This window comes from Serinus canaria, chromosome 6 (assembly GCF_022539315.1).
Source record: "Serinus canaria isolate serCan28SL12 chromosome 6, serCan2020, whole genome shotgun sequence".
NCBI lineage: Eukaryota > Metazoa > Chordata > Aves > Passeriformes > Fringillidae > Serinus > Serinus canaria.
This window is the reverse complement of record NC_066320.1, coordinates 24,049,573-24,073,307: the sequence shown is the minus strand read 5'-3', so window position 1 is coordinate 24,073,307 and position 23,735 is coordinate 24,049,573. Positions and strand designations below refer to the sequence as shown.

At 42.5% G+C, this 23,735-nt stretch overlaps 1 protein-coding gene across 1 annotated transcript in view; it reads right to left on the bottom strand.

Annotated features, from left to right (window-relative positions):
* Positions 1-13,637: 13,637 nt before the first annotated feature.
* SORCS3 (sortilin related VPS10 domain containing receptor 3) overlaps positions 13,638-23,735 on the bottom strand; it is a 263,400-nt gene continuing 253,302 nt past the window's right edge. The window contains exons 24-27 of the mRNA XM_030241406.2: positions 23,463-23,562; positions 21,334-21,439; positions 17,049-17,209; positions 13,638-16,462 (exon numbers count right to left, since the gene is read on the bottom strand). Of these exons, the coding sequence (XP_030097266.2) occupies positions 16,398-16,462; positions 17,049-17,209; positions 21,334-21,439; positions 23,463-23,562 (432 nt within the window). The 3' untranslated portion in view covers positions 13,638-16,397. The remainder of the gene's footprint in view (positions 16,463-17,048; positions 17,210-21,333; positions 21,440-23,462; positions 23,563-23,735) is intronic.

The following is a 23,735-nucleotide window of genomic DNA, read 5'->3' as shown; positions in this document are numbered from 1 at the left end:
GCAGTGCAGGGTGGGGGATCCTGACAAGCACTCCACGTGCCCTAGCATGGCAGTCATGGGAAAGGAGGCTCTGGTTTCTCATTTGGAGTTTCCTTTTCTGCTTGTCATTCAAATAGTATGTGCAGGCAGTTTCAAATGGAGTGTACACCTTGCTTGGCTTGACTGGGGATGGACTGGCACAACTGCAGAGCTGGATGCAGCCAGTGCTTCCCTGACAGTTGGCTGGGCAGGTGGATGAGGCACAGGCTGATGAGTCATGCCACTGTTAATCATTTTACTTGTTAGTTTTGACCCAAGCTAGCAGGGAAGGGTAATTCTACCTGACACAGAGAGGTCAGGATGGCATTTTCTAAGCTTTGGCATCATTTTCTGTCTCTTTGACATTGAATCATTCCAAAAGAATGGTAAATGGCTTCTCTTTCATGAATCTCAGACCAATCTGCTGCTTCATGCCATAAGTCACACAGAATTCACAGAATCACTGGGTTGGAAGAGACTTCCAAGAACATTGAGTCCAACCCAGCCCTAACACCTCAACTAAACCATGGCACCAAGGGCCCCAACCAGTCTTTTTTTAAACACATCCAGGGATGCTTTACCGCCCTCCACCACCTCCCTGGATGGACCATTCCAGTACTTTATCATTCTTTCCATAAAACACCTTTTCCTAATATCCAACCTATATTTCCCTTGGTGCAGGTAGAGACTGTGTCCTCTGGTGCTGTCAGTGCTGCCTGGAGAAAGAGACCAACCCCCACCTGACTACAGCCACCTTTCAGGGAGCTGTACAGAGTGAGGAAGTTGAAGAGAGTGAAAGTCTGCCCTGCTCTCCCTTAGCCAAAATAATTAGTGCTTCAATCCCAATGATACAATTCTCTTTTGTCTGTTCTGGAGGCTCTAATGCATTTAGGTAAACCAGTACCCATCATTTCGTTTGTACAATCAGTGCCAGTGCTGTACCAGGCTGATTCACAGCAGAATCTTGCCACTCAAAGCAGGGATGGATATTGCCCACTGCTATATCCATTTTCCTTGCTATGGAATTTGCCAAACTGCTCTCATCTGAAGAGTTTATGGATACCACCTCCCCATTTAAGGTGTTCCTGAGTTCACAGGGAAGGCCAGCCTCAACCTTTTTCATGCCAAAACTGTTCATGTTGGGGCAGGGATGGCATAAATCAAAACATCTGTTGGGAGTCATCATGATTCAATATTAAAGCAACTGTGTTAATATGCAGCATCTAGCCCTAAAGCTTTGCACATCAACTTCTTCTACATGGCTTATACAATTCCCATTGGATGATCATAAATCATTTTCAGCTGGCAAAGAATTCTAGTACAGCTGGCTAAGCCAAAAAGTCATCAGAGTGCATGAACAAAACTTTATGGAGCCTATGAATTCACCAACAGCACCACATGTTTGCCAAGCCAGTTATTATAAAAGCCCAAGCAGCATTTATCTTTGTGTACCAACTGCATTGCAAAGAGGAAGAGAAGGAAAGTAAAAATATGGATGCAAGTTATACATTTTTTTATACCTACTTATCTTTCACTTTAAAATTTTTCACAGTTCTAAATAGCACTCAGGTAAAAGAAATCAGAAATTTTTGTGGGGTTCTTTTTGTAAGATATTTTTCCTCCCAAAAAAGAAATATCCCAGATTGTGGTTATTGAATGAAAAGGAGTATACCACATAGGTGCCATCTGATTAACACTAATTGAACAATAAGAAGGATTGCTGCATTTTCATCAGAAACCAGGAGTTTACAGCAGAAAACTTTTAATTATGATAAAAGCTCATAAGTCAGGGCTCGCAGTTTACACCTGCCCATGTTGAGTAACTAAAGAGCACAGGCTGTTCTGTCAAGTAATGATCCATATTTTTTTCTCTGCTCAGGGAATGAAAACTAAAGATCAACTTTTAAGGTATGCAATGAGCATTTACTGAAGGGAAAAGGAGTACTGAGTCTTCCATGCACATACCAGATGTTCCCATTAAACAATCGTTTTCAAGGAAGCTCAGCTCATGTGGAAAGAGAGAGCTCCAGAGTTCAGAAGGGGGAAACAAAGAAGTTAACCTGTGAAATAAGGGCAGCTGCTGAAGAGATTGTTCCCAGTTTTGGCCTGGTACATCTCAATCCAGCACTGCAGAGAGTCAGAGCCAGGGCTGGTACAACCCAGAGCAGTTCCCTGGAAGCTGGCATGAAGGACTGGCATCAGAGCACTGATTTACACCATCCTCCCAGTCCAGCAGCTTCAGAGCTGATGGGCTGTGACCTCCTTCTTTATTACCTCAGGAACCTGCTCCTACTGGCACATTTTCTGGTAGCAGAAATGGCACAAGTGGGATTTTTCAGTATTTTCTTATTTATGCTTTAAAAACCTCCTGAGGCTTTTGCACAGGTCTTGGAAACTAAGAGGTTTAAGAGTTCAAAACAAAGCAGACACCTCTCCAAATTCCTCAGTCTCTGTCCTGCTGTTAAAAACATTCCCTAGCACAAGCATAGTGTACACCAGTACTGATGCTGAGGGCACAGCTAGGACATCTGGATTAACTTAAGCCTCATTTAATTTTGGGCACAGGCTGAAAACCCCTTCATTTCATTTGGAGCAGCAGCCTGGCTCAAAAGAGTTTGCTCCTGTGCTATTTGCCTCCACTAATTGGTCATCTGCCTGGTTCAGCCCTGCTGCTCAACCAGCACAAGAGCAAACCACATTGCCTCAGCTACTTTTTTGCCCAGCATCACTTCATAATTTAGGGAGAAGGAAGGGTGTTCAAATCACAGAACTGTGATTTCTCATTGGGCCTCTCACAAATCTGTTTCTTCAAATAGGTAAGTCAAGGGCTACGTGGGCTGAGTTTAAACTCCAGGCTTCTTTTCTGAACTTTCCAGCAGCAAGAGGGAAAAAGTTTGCAAGTATTATGGTTGGACTGAGGCAACCAGATAAACAACCTTTGCTGAATGTTCAAGGACAAGGAAGAGATGTGTAAAAGCCCTTTATGTTTTCTAAAAATACATTTCTCTCCATCACTACACTAAACTGGTTCTATTTCATCTGAAATGTGAATAATCAAGTCACAGATTTTTTTTTCCTGGAAATTTTGCCATTATTTCATCCAGTTTTCCTGAACTTCTGTAGGGATTTTAGATACAGTTTCCCTCTCTCAAGCTCCTCTCAGTTCAAGTTATCTCCACATGCCCTTGGCAAGTTAGAGCTCAGCTCTTCTCAAATTGCAGTGGTCCATTTTCCAATCAAAGGTGTGTTCCTGCAAGATGAGATATGGTTCAGTGCAGATCATCAAACAAGGAGCAAAACAAGGATTGGTGGGTGCCCAGCCACCGGGACAGGCAGAGAAATGCACTTGTGGATCATGGCAGGAGCAGGAGCAGGCGGCTGAGGAGGCCTGGAGGGCTCTGTGTGGCTGTGTGCAGAACCAGCTCTGCAGTGAAATGCCCTAGGTCTGAAGTGCTAGCAAAGCAAAGAGCTGTGAAGCAGCATTTGACATCCTTAGATGACATTTTTGCATTGTGTTGTGCTGCTGTGATCCTACACACTATTTGGCAGCCTTGCATCCAGAAATGCACAACTAACTTGGTGAAAATGTTATTTCTGTCTAAGAGTCTGTCATGAAACTGAGCTCACACTTCCTAGGCCACAAGGAGCAAGGGGATTTTTGTCCACTGAATTTGCTCCTGCTAAAAGTCACAGCAGCATTTTGCAGACTGGATGTGGCTCCTTGGTCCTGGGACATTAACAGCTGCCCCTGACCCACATCAGCACCTGTGACACAGGTATGAGAGAGGGTTTCAACACTTCTCTCCTCTCTGTCATGAATTTGAGGCCCCTTGGTGTGAACTGGCTCTTTTAATGTATTTCAGAAAGATTGAAAAAAAAATAAAGCCCCTGGGAGTCAGACATAAAATGAGCCAAGAACCTATCAGGATGCACCAGGAAAGCCAGGACACGTTCAAGCCTTTCTCACTGTCCCATCTCAGCGAGTTTGAAGTTGATGCCACCAAGTTTGTGCCCTGGTGCAGGATCACCTTCCTCCCTTGCAGTGGTGAGGAAAGGGGTGACAGCTGAGACTGCTCAGAGCAAGGCTGTGCCATATCCTGCATGCTGCCAGCTCAGGAGTGCTCTGGCCTCATTGCTGACCCCGCAATGCAGGACCTAGAAATGGCTCTGTGTGCCATCACAGAGATGGCTGGGGACTAGAGCCTTCCTATATCTTTGCCTCAAGACATCACAGGACATCCTGCAGAGGATATGTCCTGCCTGTGCACATTAAACACACCAAATTCACTTTAAAACATCTTTCTTTGCACTTCATGGCAGCAAAAGTCTCCCCTGCAACTCCAAAAAGCAGGGAGTTGGGGTGGGCAGTCAGTGCCCCCACAGTGAGCCTGCAGCACCATGCTCTGCCCCGCTCATTTGGAAGCTGGGCACCCACAGAACAGACATCAGGACCTGTGAGCTGGGGTATGGACCAAGAGCAGCACAAACCCAGAGTGATGCTCTCTCTGAACAAGCACTAAGAACCAGAGCAAGAAAATGTCACCTGTTCCCCTGGTACTTATGGGGCAACACAATACTCGGGGAAGATTTTATGGATCACATCTCAGCTCCTTCTTATCTCTTGTTCTAGCTGTTGACAGTGGCAATGGAGAACATATTGCTTTAAAAAAAAAGCCTGCTAGAGCTTTGCTGTCAAGTAGGTCTCTTAAACCCCATGGGTAATGTTCTCAAATGACAAAGCTGCTCTCCTTTCTGGCAACGGTCTTTTATCAAGAAATACAGCAGCACATTTTCAATCATCTCCGTATCACAATGAAGAGACAAACCCTGTTAGCGTCGCTCTCCGAAAATCATAAAATGCAGTGGCTCAGTACACCTAGGGACTAGGCTGGGCTTTGAGCTTCCATGAATCTCAGCAGCAGCAGGAGAAGTGTAATTCAATCTTTTTAACTTGGTGATATATATTCATGTCAGTGGCTTTAAGATAAGGAAAAGACTTTAGTTGAAGAATGAAACTTTTGATGAATAACCGAGAGTACAATGAATAATGTACAAATATTTCTTTCCTCTCAGTCAAAATGATTCCAGATCCTTTTTCATTTTAATCCCTGTTGTATTCTTCATTAAAAAAAAAAATTAAAGAAATGAAAGGGAAAGAAAAAAACTCTATGTTTTTAAAGGCATTGGAGTTTTAAAAGAAGAGCTTCTAAAAGAAGCCCTCCTGATTGTACAGAAAGATATTTTTATGGTTTCTTTTAAACTGCTAGAAAACAGAAGATTGTTTGGGTACTAGAAATAATAACAGTACTAAAGATGGGTTACCATGAAAACCTCAGCCCTGCCTGTTCATGCCCTGCACAAAATGTGGGATTTATCAGAGAAAATGTCTCCCTTTACCTGGGAGGTATTTTTCATCAAACAAAAAATGTAACTGTTACAAGCATTTTCTTCCCTTGCAATTTCATTCTTAGTTCTGTCATGGCTAAAAAGTGATGAGACTAACATATATAAAGGAAGCATCTTTTCTACAGAGAGGCAACAAAGGCAACAAATAAAAACATAATTTGTTTGTTTTCCTACAGGATGGGAAAAGGGAAATGGGATAAATTGAGCACTAGCTCAGAGTACTGCCATTTCTTCACAGGTGACACCAAAGCCTGGCCTGAGTAAGATGCTTTCAGCAGAAGGGTGTCCCTGACCTGCAGGCAGACACAGCAGATGATGGTTTTAACCCTCAGAAGGAGGGAGGTCACATTGCCTGAACCTTTTGAACTTCAATTTTGTGGTGGTGAAGTGAAGATGCAGAAGATGGCCATCCTCAACAGCCAGATTTCTCCTCTTTCCTACCTTTGAATTAGCAAGGGTGAATTTCACCTCCCCACTAAACTGGCTGCATAGGTGAGAATTTCTAAGCAGGGATATAACCAAGCAAAAAAAGGCAGAGAAGTAGGTGGTGGTGCAGGAGGTGAAAGAAAGCAGCTAACCAGAAAACCAAACCATAACACAGCCATAGGAAAGTATCTGACTATAAAAAATAGACAAGTGCAGTTGCTGAGGTTAGTTCCTACCATGGCAATAGCAGCAGGAGGAGCAGACCCACTGCAGTGCTGCAGTCAGGACAACACAGGCAGAGCAATGACTGGTGCATGCTGTGTAGAAAGTGTTATCAGGTTCATGCAGAAAAAAAACATTTAATTGCAGGCTTCAAGGAAATGACTATATTGTCCATGCCTGACCTCAGTCCCACTCCACAGAGCTCAGAGCAAAGTCAAAACTGACCTTCAGAAGCTTCTGGAGCAAATCCATTCCTGCCATGTGCAGGTTTCCATCCCCTCTGATTATGGAAGTCAGGCATATTGTGAAACATATTATATGATATTGCTGGAAGGAAGAAATAAGGAAAAAATGGTTTGCTGGAACCAACAAAGTTACAAAACACCCCTTACTGAATGGAGCTGTTCCTCTATGATGTCTTGTTTGAAGTTGGTCTCTGGAGGGCAAAAGTCTGTTAACAAGGTATTTTTTTGAAATGAAGATGAGGGAAACACATTTTAAAAAACCACACACGGGAATAAATCCCTTTACTTCCAAGCATGCTGAGGATGAAGTGGGTCACTGTATGCTTTGATTCACCGACTTGTGTCCCCTGTAATCACACAAAGTATGAGTGCAGTAAATGCAGAGGCACCAGTCTACCTGCTGGTCCAGGATCTTGGCCATGGCTGGCTCTTGCCATGCAATAGAAAAATTTGCTCAGTGAAAGGCCTGAAACTGAACAGAAGAGGATCATTTCCAAAGTCAGACTCACACATATTGAGCACTAACTTTGTTGTCTGCAGCAGCTCCAAGTACTACAGATGAACCATGGTGAGTGAAGCAAACAAATTGTCTCTTAATGTTCTCTCTTCACTGGCTAGGGTGGCCTTGGGCTCTGCAGATATGTTGGCAGGTTCCTAAGCTATCTATCAATCCATCCACTTCAAAAACACATAAAAAGGCTTTTAGTGTAACAGAAGGAGTGATACTGCTATTACCCAAGCTAAGGAGGTAACAGAGGTGAGGAAATCAGGGAGCCAGTCTCCCAAAGCATCCTGGTGAACAGGAGGCAGAGGAGGTTTTCTTCCAAATAGTGTCTGAAATGATGACCCTCTCTATTTTGAGAAATATCCTTAGGGTTGGGCTGTGCTTGAGACAACATTTCCACTGTTTAAGGAGGACAAGGAAAACCAGAGTTTCTGACAGTCACATCTTAAGTCAGTGTTAGAGGTAGGGGCCACATGCAAGTTTTCTCCTATGCCAAACCAGTTCCCTACACACAAAGGCTTTTTGTGCGTAAAAGCTTTCCCACTTTCCAAGAATGCTGTGCTGAGAATCCAGGGCATTTCCCTCTAAAACTGTGCTCACATGTGATTTATAGCCCAAAGACAAGCATTCCATTCGCTCCCCAAACTTTTCAGTGGTGCTTGGATCAAAATTTTTCAGGCTATATTGAGGTCTAGGGTATTGATTTATTTTCATGAATTCATTTTCCTTTTCCTTGTCACAGCTTTCACAGATTTATGAGGTTAAAGAGCATGAAGTTAATTAAATAATCTGACTGGTTGAACATCTGTTGAAACATAGTAATAACTTCTGAAGCCAGCATTCCTGATGAGCTGGTAATTATTTGAAAACCAGAGGCAGACTTTTACCATCTAAGAAAATCAACAAACCAAAACCCAGCACCTTTCTGGGCTGAGTGGACCCTCAGCATTGTTTTAAAGCCTATTGCATCTACTTACACTCTTTCACCCCTTCCAGTCCAGATGTCCTTTCTAGGCTCTCCTACAGCCAGAGTTCCTAATGTAACCCATATGGTCTCTGGGGAAAGTCCAGCCCAGTCTGCAGACTGTTGGTGTGCAGCAGCTATAAATGGAAATTAGGATTCAGACATGATGGAGTTTAACTGCATGCAGACACCCACCTTAGCCCAAAACAGAAACTAATGCAGGACCTTAGGCTAGTGGTTTAAGTCCAAATAGCCACTTAAGTAAGGAACTTGACCTTTTCTTCAGTTCCCTCTTGCTCTATATCCCCACAGAGCAGCCCTGGACTGATTTAGAAGTTCCTAAGCCCAGAAACTTCTACCAGACTGATGTGCAGGAATTTGGTTCTCAGCCTGGCATAGTCTGCCCTAATTCGCTTAGACTCTGCATTGTCTTCACATCTTGTTCTCCAAATAAAAAATTCAAAAATTGTCGTCAAAAATTCATCAGTGAAGCAAATATATAAATAAGTTCAATTCCCTCCTACTACTCAGGATCACTTTATGTTTCAAGGCTGATGAAAGTATTTTGAATTGATAGGTAATTTGCAGCTGTTCTTCAATCCCCCCCCTCTGCTGGTAAATTATAGGGGCTGTGGCATGTTTGTGAGTGTTTGTGCAGAGTGAGGGTGTGCCCCAAGGTCTGCAGGAGTTCATGACAGATCCAGGGGAAAAGTGCCCATTGAGGCCAACAGTATCTCCAGGCTCCCCTGCACCAAAGACACAGGACAAAAGCCATGTGCTTGCCCTTTCTGTGACTTTTCCTTTTAGAAATGGACAAATTGTTCACACAGTAAATATTATACATATTGTAAATTATTCATAGTCCCAAAGTGCAGTGGGTGAAAGTAGAAAGTGGGGTTTAAGCTTATGCTGAGACCTTTCTGCATAACCTACAAAAGGAAGGGAAGTTTTACCCAAAAAAAAAAAAAAAAAAAAAAAAAAAAGAGGAGGAATGGGGAAAGTCCCTCAGCATCTTACAGTTCAGCTCAGATCTCTAACAGCCTGTAGACTGGAACTGACAGGAACATTTCAAGGTTAAAAAAAAAAAAAATTAAAACCATAGTCTCCCAGGTTTTTCTAACAGTACCTTAGAGTATTCCATGTGTAGCTGATATTATTAGGCAGTAAGGTCCAGAGCCACGAATGGATTCAGACTTTCAAACTTGCTTGCAATAAGCCACACACCCGTCAGCACATGCATGCTGTGGAGGGCTGCTGAGGGAAGAGAAGCCTTTCTGTGTGCATGTTGTTGGTCTCAGTCTTTCTCCATCCTTGTGGACTCTCATGAGATCCAGAACCACTCTGGAATGAGGGGTATGTACATGTTGGGGCACTGTAAGTGCACCCAGATATTTCCAGATACAGCAGCAGCAGATGCTCCCCAGGCTGACTTTGACTTATCTAGCTTGTCAGATTATCTCGCATGTATTTTCACCATCCCTTGAACTCATTAAAATTTCTCTACTGTCCCTGGTTATTCTGAGGGTCTCTTCAGGGAATGCTCATTTCAAAAAGACAAGGAAAGGTAGCTACACCCCTTGTCCTAGCCCAGAGAATTGCCTTAGTCAGTTCTTGATGGCCCATTCACACAACTCCCTGTAGGGCTTGTCCTTGTCTCCCCTCCCAGCCAAGGATTTTAACTCATTGCTTCACCCAGCATAGGGACAAATTAATATCCATGAAGGAGGATTGTGTCCCATGAACTGAGAAATACTGCAGTATTTTGTCATCCATCTTCCTTCCCTTTCCCTACTGACTTCTTCAGGTCCATTTTCCTTACAACCCACATCAGGAGCTTCTTCTTCTTCACAGCAACCACCCAACCCATTGAATAAAATCACATGCAACCCTAAGCTGAGCTTTGAAGTTGGCCAACAAATTCTTCTTGAGCCCTCACTCACCCAACACTGCTTTATCAGGATCCTCAGTGCTCAACACTGGGACTTCAGCAGGGAATCTCTTGCTTAAAATTTGAATTTCAATGCTGAGCATCAGGAGGTGGAAGCAGAGATGACTCCATCTTATATGGCCCAAATGTGCTACATCTTCTATTGATTCAGTTGATCCAGCCTGGGATTTTAGAAACTTCCTGTGCTGAAGTCTTTAATGATTAACCAACAATGTGCCTTTCACTGTGCCTTCTGGTCAGCCACGGGATCCCAGCCAGCCTGGTCTCCCTCTCTTCTTCCTCACTCTGCTTCACATCTGGTTTCCAGTTTTGCTCTCCTTTTTACCATTCAGGTTCATGGAGCCAACACAAGATTTTAAAAACATACATCATCATAACATTTCTGTTTAATTTAATAAACATGCTACTCCTTCCTTCCAACTACATCCCTGTATGGGATTTTTTATTAGCAGTAGTATTAAAATCTCCCCTAAATTTTGGTCTGAAAACTGCTTGACATTCACAATAAGGCATTAAAAAGGATTTATTCCGTCCTTGAAGTTTGCATGTAACTCCTCTTAATGTGAGAGCTCAAACTGGTGTAAATCAAGACTAAATTCACTGATATCAGGGGGCCTGAACAGGTAGAACCAACATAAAGCAATTTTAAAACAAATCTTTTTATATTTATCAAGGGTAAAATCCCAACACCAACAGCACAACTGCCTTCAGTCCTACCTCTACCTGCACAACTACATTTAAAATACAGTCAATTGACCTACTACCAATAATTTTTTTGGCATTCAGGAACAAATTATTTTTTGTTTTGCAAAGACAAATCTTTCTTTTCGGCTCTCTCACAGACATGTTTGAAACAGTTCCTAGTGAGCAATTGTTCTTTCTTCCATGACCCAAAATAAACTCATCTCTACGGTCTCATATAGAAACATCAGCAAATTTGTTTAATTAATGTTTCAGGGTCAAGGGAAAAATGTAGAGATAAATATATTTAAAGGTTTTGAAAGCTTAATGGCAGCAGTCCAATACTGCTTTCCTTGCCTTTATTTGCTGGCTTTGGCAAAAAAAAAAAAAAAAAAAAAAAAGCAGGCCATGAAGCTTAGAAAAGTGATCTGTCTCTGGGTCTGGGGCTCCTGTCACCTGCCATTTCCCTGAGGTAGCACCATGACATACAACAGCAGACCAGCACTCAAGTGATGTATTACAATAATATGTCAGTAATGCAATGGGGCTTTGATAGTCCTTAATAATCAGAGTACTCCACTGGGGAGAGGGCCAAGGGAAAGGGAAGACCCAGGCAAAGAAGGCAAAGTCAGCTAAGCAGAGCCTCAGTCTGTTGAAGTGTGTGAAACAAGACAGTGAGGAGCTGACTCCAGGAGCAGCTATGATGCATTTTCCTGAGGAGCACCAGGTCCCTGATAGAGGGGTATTTGGCACAACCATGACAATTTCAAAATGTAGTAAACAATGCTTACACTGCCCTTAATAAAGGGAACAAGAGGTCCATCCATCACGGAAAATACCAGCTGGATTCAGGCAAAGATTGAGCTACTGCTCATGTTTCTGGGTGATGAAGTTTAAGTGCCTGCACTTGACTCCACAACTGCACTCAACTGGGTTTCTGAACAGTTGAGCACTGGGTCTCAGTGGTGGCTTGTTAAGCCATGGCAACTTCATCCTTTGTGCTTGTCTGTCCATACCTTGTAGTTCAGGATCCCATGAACACAAGTCTTACACAATCATTGCTGCAAAGAGGGACAGACACAAATATTCAAAAGCTGAGAGGTCTTCTGCAATGCTGAAAGCATCTCATACATCACAAAGGGATGGCCAACCCAGTCCTTCACTGCCTTTCTCAGCTTTCTGACAATAAGGAAAAACAGAAACCATTGCAGTTTATGGACCTCAGACCTAAAGGAAAGGAGGGAGAACGGGGCATGCATGCATGTGCATGGGTGGAGATGGCTGATACATATCCAGAGACATATTTCCATGCTCTTTTCTGTTTTTCAACAGTCTCTTGTGCCAAGGAGTGAATAAACTTTCCTTTTTTTCTTTGTTTTCCCCCAAATTGGCACTTCCTTTACAGTCTCTTACAAGCTAAAATCAGACAGGAGAGAGCATGGGATTTATGGGGTTGTGCTTCTACAAGCAGAGTGTTCTCCCCTCCTATTCACCTCCAAGGCTCCAAAGAGAATCAGCCTGTAGAATGGAAAGGTAAGAAGATAATTATTTTTGCAGAGGAGCACTAAGAAGGAAAGAGAGGTAGTTGTTTTCTCTTTATCTTAAAAGTCTTGCCTTAGAACATTTCTCTGTTGACACTCCATGTGCATGCATGACCCTGAACAACAGAGTTGGAGGGATAAATATGGCAAGGGAAATTCAGAACAGAAAGAAGACTTTGCCAAAAGGAAATCTAAAAAGAACAAGGATTGAAAAAGCAGCCAGGGGTAACTCTGATGTACAAAAATACATTTATTTTCAACAATTTCAAAACCACTGCCTTTTTTTACAGTAGAAATATTCAAATGGAACAATAAAACCAAGAACAGTATATATATATATGTATATATATGACTCATGCAGTTGTATTACTGTGTTCAATACAGGTATTGCAATTGTCTGTCTCATTTAATCCTCTGAAACCATGGTGGTGGTTTGGGTTTAATGCACTGTCCAACACCATCAGAAAGAATGTGAGGATTCTGGTTCGGTTCATTAGACCTGGAATATGTGTGGGAGCTGATTGAAGGGAAAGGGAGGAGAACAGGACATCAGGACATCTTTGTACATCTGTGAAACCAAAGTTTAGTCCAGAAGAAAATGCACGCTTCCTACACATGCTCTCATTGATGGCAACTGTGTCTGAAACACTCTGTAGCCCCCTGTCACTCTGGTCTCACCTCTGATCCTTCCAGGTTTAGGGTTAGGGTTCTTGAGTACTGGTTAAAATAAATAAAAGTTCATTTTATATCAGACTGTCAGCCACACAGAACCAGAAGCTGCATCTAGTCTCCAGATCTCATGCATTATTCCTAAATTACAGCTAATCCATCATGGGGGAAAGGCTGGCAGTGATAGAGGGCACTGACCCAGTCTCTTGCTCTCTGCCTCTCTCTTTTTCATTTCCTCTTTTTACATAATTACAGTGTGTGAGCTATTTATGTTCCATTGATGCCATTCCTTTTTCCCTCATTATTCAGGTAAATAATAATCTACAGCTCCAAGGATTTCTACTACATTTCCCTCAGGGGTAAAACTTGCAGGGAAAAAAACCCCTAATGACACCCCCAAATTGTTATTTCCCAGCAAGACAAATAAAAGTGGCCAATACTCCAGCCTGTGCTAACACTGCAGCTCAGAACTTTCAAACGGTGAAGAGTTTGGCTGCCCAGTCCAGAGGTCCCATGGACAGACAGGAATGCAGAAATCACCTTCTTGGATTCTAAAGGAGCAGATTTCAGTCATGAACCCCAGCTTTCTCCAGCTGCCATCAGCCATGACCTGCCCTGAAGAAGCAGGAATGACCTGGTAAATGTGGTGCCATGCACACCTTGGGATGTGCCTGGAGCCCACAGCCTGGTCCTGACAGCGTGTGACAAACTGCACTGAGAGGCAGTGACACCCACCAAGTGTTATGGAAGAGGAAATTTTAGCAAACATAAGAATCAGTCAGGCTTTTCTGACATGCAGTTTTGGCTTCATGAATTTTTCTTGTTTGCCTTCTAGGATACTTTAGGATCACTTTGGATGGAAAATTACTTTCTAGACAGATGTTTCTCCAAAACTGTCATTCAGAAATTTCTCAGCCTTCACTGAGATTAAATTTCTTTTTGAGAAGTGAAATTTTTTCCATTTTTTCAACAATTTATTCCAAATTTTTCCTTCTTTCTTTCTCCATTTGAGACAATTAACAGAAATTTTTAAAAGTGTAAAGGAATAAAATGTAAAAAAAAGTGAAAAGAAATTAAGAATTACGAAAATTGTAATCCTCTACCTTTCTTGTTAAAATGACATGAGATGAAGCCCATGAAAAACCTATAAAATTCCAAACAACAATGCAAATCATCACTTTGCCTCATGGTTTATAGAGGAAAAGTTAATACAAAAAATACTGAGTATTTTACATTCAGCTCTCTGCAGCAGCTCACCACAGCAGTACCTCAAATCCTAATGATCAGCAAAGACTGAGATCAGCCCACGCTTTAGCTCAAAGCCCATGGGACCATTGTTTATGCACATCCCTCCCACCTCTACCTAAATGGGAAGCTATGGCCTTGTGCTAACAGTCTTATCACCAGACTGGGCCATTACTGTAAACTACTGAGGAGTTTCAGCAGAACAGAGACAGTAATGCAACAGCTTATGCACTTGTGATGGATGGAAACCAAGGTTAAACAGAATAACACAGCCATCGCTCTTCACCTTGTATTAGAAACCAGAGCAGGAAAGTGAGGGGGAAAACAGAATAGAAATATTTTTAAATCAACAGAAAAAAAAAATCCACAAATCTGACTGAAAATAACTGAGAATATTTAGTTTTAGTACTTCTCAAGAAAAACTTTTTCCTTATTTTTTAGTTTTACAATTTTAATCTTGAAACACTTCCTAAGTTTTACAAAATTGTGTTTAACCACTTTTCTCTCCACCTGCAGAGCCACCAGGATTTTAACCTTTGAAAAACATTCCAGCCCACTAACAGAGTGAACACATGTGGCTGAGGCTGGTTTTTTAGCCCACTGGCCTGTTGCAATGCAGAGAAATAGCAGGTAACACCCAAATTCCAGCCACCTCCTCATTTCAGCCCAAGTATATTCAAGAATCTGTACCCAGATCCTAAGAAATGATAACAAGCATTGTCATCTGCTGCCTCCTGTTAGCACACAAAGACTAGAGCATCTTCCCAGACATGCCCCCAGTCTTCCTTTCCCTCCTGCTGGGTCCTACAAGACAATACTCTGCAGAATTAGGTTCATTTTGGACATCATCCACTCAAGAAAAATGGATAAAAAGTAACTCACCACTAAGTCAACCTCTTGCCCCAAAACTCCACCTCTTCATAGGGATATCCTCGGTTCAGTGTAGTAAAAAATTTCTGAAGAGCTTTTTCAATACCTTTCCTCATTACCCTCCCTGTTCTGATCAGAAAACACCAACCCACCATGTAGAAACCCCCACTCTTAGCTGGAAGCTGCCATTCTGCAGCACTCACAAGAAAGAACCTTTCACAGCTCATTGATGCAGGTCTGACCCTCCACTGCCCTCTCCAAAGAGCAGTCCCTAATTGCATGCATCATGTTCAGCCAAAATTTACTACTCTTACACATCCTAAATAGCACTTCACTTCATCAGCTGAACTGCAAAAAGCATGACTGCCCCCTGGGAATAAAGCTACTGCAACCTGCCCCACTGCTGAGCTGAGGTTGTGCTGGCTATGGCAAGGCCACTGATATTTACCTACACAGAGATGGTGATAACATTTCAGGATTCTTTTCCTCATTTTCACTAACAGATGCCACTAAGATCATTCTCAGAAGTGGGTAAAAGTGACAAGGATGAATAGATGATAAACATCATTAAAATATTTATGACAGGCTCATAGTCTGGCTGCTAATATCTTTTTCTGCTCCATCACAGGAAATGACACCATATATATATACATATATGTAAAAAAAGGCTTGCAGTTATATATAGAGAAATAAACTACTCTCTTTATAGAGAGCAGTGGCAGATTGAAATATGACAGACAACTGGAACACACTTGGAACCAAAGTGTGACTCAAGTGCTCACCAGGGTCCTTGTTTGGCTGGCGTGTACGTGGTGTGTGTGTGTGTGTTTGTGTGCACGTGGGCGTGCGTGTGTGTGTGTGGTTCAGGTTTTCTTTTAAACATATCTTCTTTTACTAAACATTAAATTATTTCCCAAGAAATAAAAAGCTATGTACATGGTAATTATCTACAGTAGGCCTTCGGCATCCTCGCTATTCACATGCACAGGGTTCGGGCTGCATTCATAAACCCAGGCTGGCTCCTCCACTGCTTGTGGTGCTGTCCCCTCCAGCCAGTCTGTGGTCCAAGGAACACTGACGTGTGGGTTTGCTCTGATTCTGTCTTTTCCTTTCTCAGCAGTCAGCAGTGCCAGAGGGTGACTGAAATTAAAAGCAATTAGAAGAGGCAAGATCCTGCAAAAAGCTGAGACATGCATGTCACTGGAAAGCGAGGGATGTTGGCATGTTGCAGAGCCTGGTCCAACAACCCAGTCTGAACCCTCTGGCAGGATGAAGCAGCTGATTCGTGACTTATTCTGAAAAGGGCTGAAAAGGGACAATTTACTTACATGTTGCCTAAGGTACGACACCTATCTGTTGGATTTGAATACTTAATTCCCATTCTGTATGTAACAGGAAGTTGGCATTCAAATCTCATTGCACACTTGACTCATTCTTTGCTTTTTATTTCTAATCTGATGTGTATTCCCTAAATATGAAGAACTTCTGCTATTTATGAATGCAGCCCTGGTAAACACAAAAAGCCCACCCCATTCCCTCCCAAATGATAATAATGACATATAACTCTTTCTTTTTTTCATAATAATAATAATAATTATAACAATAATAATTACAAATAAAAATTCAGAAATGTTGTAGACCAAGTGGATTCTCAGTATTAAACACTAGTGCAGTTGGGGATTTCCTTTGTGCTTTCACTGTTGGCAATTGTTGAGATGCTTCCTGTGGAGGAGAAAATGGAGAAGAAAATCAGTGCAGTGGCTTCAACAGTTTGGTCTATATTGCTTCTTACTCTTTAGGATGTGGTAGTGTAAGTGTAAAGACAGAAAAGATGCTTAAACATAGCACTTTCTTGTATGTATTTGCAATAAGGAGGGAGCATGCAGAAAACTCAATTACTACAGCTCAGCTGACCAGCAGTAAACTCATTTAGCTATTAAGGACATATTTGCTTGTAATCACAGCACACCAACAGTGTGAGCCTGGCTCAGCTCCTTCTTCTGAGGGTGCAGGGAATTTGGCACTCCTCTACAAGAGAGGCAGGGTCATGAGCAGGAATAGGTGTGAGCCACAGCCATTAATAACTTCTTTATACCTACTGCTGGAGACAAGTTCCTACCCTGGGAAAAGCTGAAAAACTAAAGGGAAACTCCATTATCCCTGTTGCTGAGAGAGATTTACTCCCTACCCCAGTGCCTCAGGACTCAGCTTTTACCTAGGGCCACAGTTACTGCCTCTCCTAATACTCAAAAGACCAAAATCTTCACCCAGACTTTGAAACAAAACTCAGCTGAGAGCTGTCTCTCACCCATCACTCGTGTGTCCAGCTCTTTGTCCATCAGCTCCTCAGGGTCTGTGAACTCACTCAGGGTGATTTTGGGGGCATTTTCACTTTGGCTGACAGAGCCAATCATTTCCTGCTCCTTGTCATGCTGAACTTGGGCATAGATGTTAATCCAAGGGATTTTCCTGCACAGGAAAGGAAAATGAGAGGTTATGGTTTGGAACACAGGGATCCTCAGCATGTCATTTATTAATGAGACAAACTAATCTGAGACCAATCCCAGAAATGCAGCGCCGGTAGGGACGCAAATTATGAGCTCTCAGAAAGGTGAAAGTACCACATAGATGTTCATCTCTGAAAGTGCCCTTAGCATCCACTAATTCCACCAGCAGCCAAAGGTACACCAAATCTCAGGCCACTGCCTTCATATCATGTGCACAAAGTCTCCCTCAGCTGCAAACTTCAATGTTCTGCCCTTTTAAACTGTGCACACAGTGGACACAGCACTCAGCTCAGACAGCAGCAATTAACTAAGTACAATCAGCTGCAATTGTCAACTCTCTCAGTATTTATTGTATGATCAGGGTTGCATTGGAACCAAAAGTAAAAATCAATTTGGCACTAGTATCAACTGAGCAAAAATTTGCAGGGCTTGCTGCTGCTGACAGGCCCTCACTGATTCAGAAGAAATTGCCACATCTGAAAGAGTTATAAAGAATTGCTCCTGCCTCAGAGTCAGGAAGGATTTGGACCTCATAACACCCATCCAAAGTCTATTTGTTACCATTCCATTGCAAAAACCAGTTTGTCATGCTATGGATCATGCAAGTTTCCAGGGATGTATTTTGCCTTGCTGCTCAGGAAGCCAAGGAAGTGAAGGGATTATTTCTTCCTCCTTCTCCCAGGCAAAGTTACCTTGGCCTGCTAGAATGATATCCTTGAGAGTCAGTCAGGTAGGCAGATTATACAAGCCTAGACAGACAGGTAGTAATCCCTGGAGGAATGCAAGTTTAAATGAGAAACCTGAAAAGGAATGTGCTAAGCATCATGGAGGTTGCCAGGATTATCTGCATTGCCTCTTGGAAGTTGACTGTTTTTCCTAAGGCTCTTAAAAAGTCCTTGTGCCATGCAGTTCACACTGCTCCAAAAAGGAAAATTTGGAGAGTATTTTGAGTTCCTTAAAGCACACAGGAGTGAGAGAGAAAGAATATGTGTTCAAAAGAAGTAATATAAAGTTCCATATTCTATATGATCAACTTGATGCTGATCTATCTGCTGTTGGATATGTCAGAGACTGAAAACAGTGGAAATTGACTCAGCTCTCATGAATTCAATAGATCTATGCTGATTTTACTCCAGTGAAGTTCTGGCCTCAACCAACTTGTGCTATTGGCTTGATTTAGCATTCTGTTCTTAACCAGCATCAAGCCAGGACATATTTGGGATGTTTAGCAGCAGATGACAAACTTCATGATCTTCTCCCTTTCTCCTACCTTCTAATGTTTAAATATGCCATAAATCACCAGAAAATATAGGAACTCCATGGGAAATGAGTGAGAACTAATGCATTCCCATAGGATCTAAGTGCCCAGAACTTGTCTGGAGGTGTAGAGAGACATGAGAACATGCCTGGAGATAGTGGAAGACTTAGTTCTACTTCCAAACAGTGCAATAGCAGAGCAGTGATCATCTCTGAGCTTCGTGTGGAAAGGTGAGAAAAGCTCTTTAGAATTGTGAGGCAGAGAGCCAAGGAACTTCAGAGAGTTAGGGAAAAAAGAAACTGAGATCCCTGTACATATGTGTATGCATACCCAAATCCTAATCCTGCTGTGCCTGCTAGCACAGACACAGGTGGCCACAAGCACATCACTCTGAGCACACACAAGCACGCAGTCCTGCACTGCTGTCCCAGGACACACACATGGGCTGCCCCACAGCCCCACCACTGCTCAGCCCTCACACACACAGTATTGACTGATATATGCTCAATCTTCCAGAAAAGAAACAACTTTTTACAGATTATTTCCACAGTTTTCCCTTCTTCCTTCCTTTTCCACTGGGACCTCCTCAATAAGCATCTCTCTGGCAGCAGTGTTTAACATGCCTGCTGAGATGGACTCATAATAAGGAGTCTGTGTGCAAACCAGCAAAGTACCAAATCTATGAATTTGTAGGATTAAAAACTCATGTCAGCCTATGCTCTCCCATCACCTTTCCCTGTAAGCAGAAGTTCAGTATTCAGGCTGGGACCACCAATAATCAGAGAAGTACATGTGGCTAATGGACCTCTGCATCACCCAGAGCCACAGGAAAGCTTTTGGGTTTGCTCCCCTTTTTCCATTAAGAATCACTGCATGCTCCACTGAGCCAGGGGTTTTAGACAGAGCTGAAAAGTTGCTTTCTTTTCTGAAAAATTAAGTTGAGAACACTCTGTGTATATGACTTATCCTAAACTTTGTCAATTTGATCTGTGTTTTTCCCCTTTGGGACAGAGAGATAAGAGGGGATAGCCAGTTAATAAGCTTTTGGACTAAGCAAAACTGATGCTTTGACCACCTTCCTCTTTACTCCCAATTTGTCATATAATCAACTTTCAGACAGATTTTAACAAGGCAGGGTCTCCATAGCCCTAGAGCGTAATAGAAGGCTGATGGCTGCTATACTCAAAGCTCAGGGTGCTTAAGTAGTACAAGAGTCAGATTTATGAGCTGTAGTAGCAGAAAATGACCCAGAGAGTGCCAGAGCAAAGTGCATTAACAAGCTCCTCGCTGTTTTCTGGCAGCTGGAATATAAAGACCCTTCTTCAACTGCTAGTGGTAACCACAGCAGGGGTGACTGCTGGCCACAGAGCCAAGGACATCAGGCCAAACCCAGGAAACCATCTCACCAAGACACAAGGGAAAGCATGTCTCACTCAGGGCTGTACCTACAGCTCGTCACATCTCCCAGGAAGACTTTGCCTTCCTCATCCTACGTCTGGGTGTGAGAGTAATCATCAGCTGCCTCCCCAGCACACTATTAAATCGGTGCCTTAAACAAATCCCATTCCCCTGGGAAGCTGTAGTCACCTCACAGAAGCAGAGAAAGGATTTCAGGCTGCAAAAGGAGGTTGTGCTGAAGGCCTTGAAATCTGCTTTTGAGCAGTCACACAAAAGCTTTGCCTGGAAGTTGTCCTGGGCCACTGAAGTCAGTGGGAGCTTGATAACATTTAGCAGTGTGCACAGGATCAAGCACTACAAGGAGTGCCACTCACTGATTAGAGCAATGGTTAATGCAAGATGTTAGCAAGGAGGGAAACTTTAAACATGGAGATTAGGATAGATGCCTGTCTTATCATATAATTTAATTTTTAATATTGTTTGCAACCCACTAACATCCTAAGGGAATATTAGCCTTATGCTGGGGAGCAGAAAAGCTGGAGAAAGCAACATTTAACTGGAATCTGGACAGGAAAAGTGCTAGTTTTTCATTTAGAAAAATTACTATGTCCAGAAAGTTTCATTTATTCAATTTTAAGTCATACTCAGCTTATGTTTCTAACACAGTATTTGGGCGCTGGTTGGGATCTAGGCACACAGACCATTTCATACTGTAAGTACTGTACTGAATGCAAAGTTCCTCCTAAGGAGCTCCATCTGCCTAAAATATATCTTCATAAAGCAGGCCTTCAGCAAACAGGCCATTCTTATCTTAACATAGTTTGTTTCACAGCTTGCAGCAGCCAAGTGCCACAGGCCAGACCTGGTCCTGCCTGCTGTCTAGAAGCAAAAGGTTTATATTAACATCTGTCAAGGTAAATCTCAGCACATATTCCCAAAGGCATTTTGGTGCTTTACACAAATTTTTCTGGCTTTGAGTCTCCCACCTTTAACATAAACACACCTGTTCCTCTGCAAGCTTAACCTATTCACTTTACAAGATACAAATGAGATGCTGCTGCACTAAGGCAGCTGGGCAGGTGGGTATAGACTCTGTGAAATCATCCATCATGTGGTTTTTGACTAAGCTTGCTTTGTGCATCTCAGTACTCAGTGAGCACAAAGGTTCCCATTTCTGGTCTGTGGTTTAAACACATCTGCTGAAGCAGAAGATGATGTCTGAGCTCTTGGTGAAGTTTTGGAGCACCAGCTTTGTGGTGAAACAGCAGTAGATGGTTTCCTCTGTAAGTATCAGAAATAGGGAGCTACATTCATCGAAGCCTGATGCCCAACATAGTTCACTCTTCATTTACAATTCAGGCACAGCTCTGCCTAGGTTTCCTGTAAACCACCCAGAGTCTCTTCCTCCCATCCCACATTTTCCAACTTACCTCTTGAATTTGTAGATTAAAAAAACAGCCAAGCCCACAAACACCACTGACAACAACATCAGCATGGCTGAACTGCTGTGACTGGAGCTGGAATCCACAAGTGGTGCTGCAGGAGGAAAGGCAAAGCATCACACTTGAGGGATATTACAAGGAAACACATTAAGTACCAAGAGCTGAGCTCAACTCTGTCTTTGTCACATCTGCTTTATCACAACTGCATGGTGCATGCTGGTTTTGGCAAGACCAATCAGTAGGAAACAAATTGGTTCACTCGTCCTTCAGAAGCCAAGGCCCTTTTTCAAGACAGGGCAGTCTAACATCCCTGAGTGAAAAGGCACAGCAAGCCACGCTCAGCTGAATGCCCAATCACTCCTGTATTAACACTCTGGGCTATTACTTTTCAGGTTTTTCCAGGTACTAGAGTGGAAATGAATTTTATGAAGCATGGCTTAATGCATATCTATTCCCCTTCAGAGAAGATACCTTAGAGCATCAATGAACAGCACAACTCCCATCTTCCAAGGATATTCATCTATCTCTCTTGTGACAAACCTCAAGGTCCATCCTTGTACAGACCTTAAAGACTTTTATACTGAGTCAGTTTTCATAATGTGGAGGAGACCAAAGCAATAATCCTGAATTCAATCACACAATACATTAAAGTATTTTGGAGAATTTGACCCTTGACATTTTGGCTGGCTAAATACAGTATATCCCTATACCTTGTTTATGCAGCTATTCCAAGAGCTCATCAGAGCACACCATCTTAATGGCCTGAGCACTGTGCTGAGATCAAGTGTCTGATGAGAAGTCTCTAATGATGCACAAATGATTATAAGTAGCAGCTGAGTGTTTCTCATTTTGCATAAATATTTGGCTTTGGTGGTTTTCTATTCTCTATTCTTTTTCCATCACCCTCAAGATAGGGACAAAGTCATGCAAATAGACCCAGTTCTGATTTCACTGTCAAACTTCCACACCTAAGAGTCTGATCCTGCCAGTATTCTGCTGCCAATACTTCTGGCTCTTTTTGTGGGAACGACTGTCATTTCACCCAAGTCAAAACACTATGGAAATGGTCATGAAATAAATGCAGCACCTGCACTGAAGAGGGGGCAAGAATAGCTGCAAAACATAATTTAAATGCAGTGCCTTGCTAGAAACAAGTCAGATTCTGGAGAATTCCAGCCACCTGGAGACTTCAGACATTCTATCACATTCCCAGTTTTGCAAATTAATCAATTTCAGGCTACTCCTATTAGCATCTGACTCACATTCCAAAGGAGCAGAGAGTGAAGGTAAAAAGACACATTACCTGTAGGAAAGGTCATGAGCCTTGATTTAGCCCAGCTCTTGGCTCTCTGAGAAGAAGCTGAAGTGTGTTATTGTGGGCTGTGAATCCCAATCTTTCAGAGAGGCTATCAGCAAGGGCACTTGCACAAGATCCCACATTTCAGACAATTGCAAGGATAGTCATAAAAAGTAAGGGCAAAAATAAATCCACCACATTCTTTGTAACCATCACTTTTCATCAATAGCTGAGACCTTCGCACTAGGCTGGTTTAAAGTAAAGGGATTGACAAAGCTTAAGTGGATTCTTTGTTACTTTGTGCAAAAATGGAGATAGGTAGTGTTGAAATTTAAGTTCTAATTTTTGGAAGTCAATATTCAGGCACATATTCCCTGCAAGAGACCTCAGTCTTTTCCTGAATACTCTGCCCCTTCAAAGCCTCCTAGCTAGTCACAACAGTAACAAACCCTTTGCTATAAGGATTTGATCCAACATCCATGAAACTTAGTAATATCCCACTGAATTCCACAGGTGCTCAATAAGGACTTAACAGAACACCATTCACCTGTTTTTTTAAAACACCTGAAAACGACCAATGCACTTGTTAATTAATCAACAGGGAACTCTTACAAGGTACTTTTTATACTTGTACAAACTGGAGCATGAACATGCCCCTGATGGGTTGGTTTTAACACTTCCTGCTTCTACCAAAATGTCTCAATTGGCACATAGCCCAGTGCCACATGCCAAACTGTGAGTGCTCTGATGTAGACTGATTCTCCTGGAGCTGTCTGAAGCCTCAGGAGAACCACAGCTGTGTCTGTGACTCCACACTCACCTAATGTTAACTGAGTAACATACACAACCACTTCAACACCAGGCTTCAGTTCAAACTGGACCAGGTTCTGGTTGAGAGCATTAAAAAGGATTTCTACCACCTGATGAAATAAGAAGAGACACAACAGTTAAAGTATGGAAGATTGCAAAGCCTGGAGAACATTCAGGAATACACAGAGCCCATGAATAGTGGCTGACATCTCTTACTGACTTCAGCAGGGCCCAAGGAAGTGAAGAGAAAGGCACATGTGCTTTGGGTGGAACTGTCTGTCAG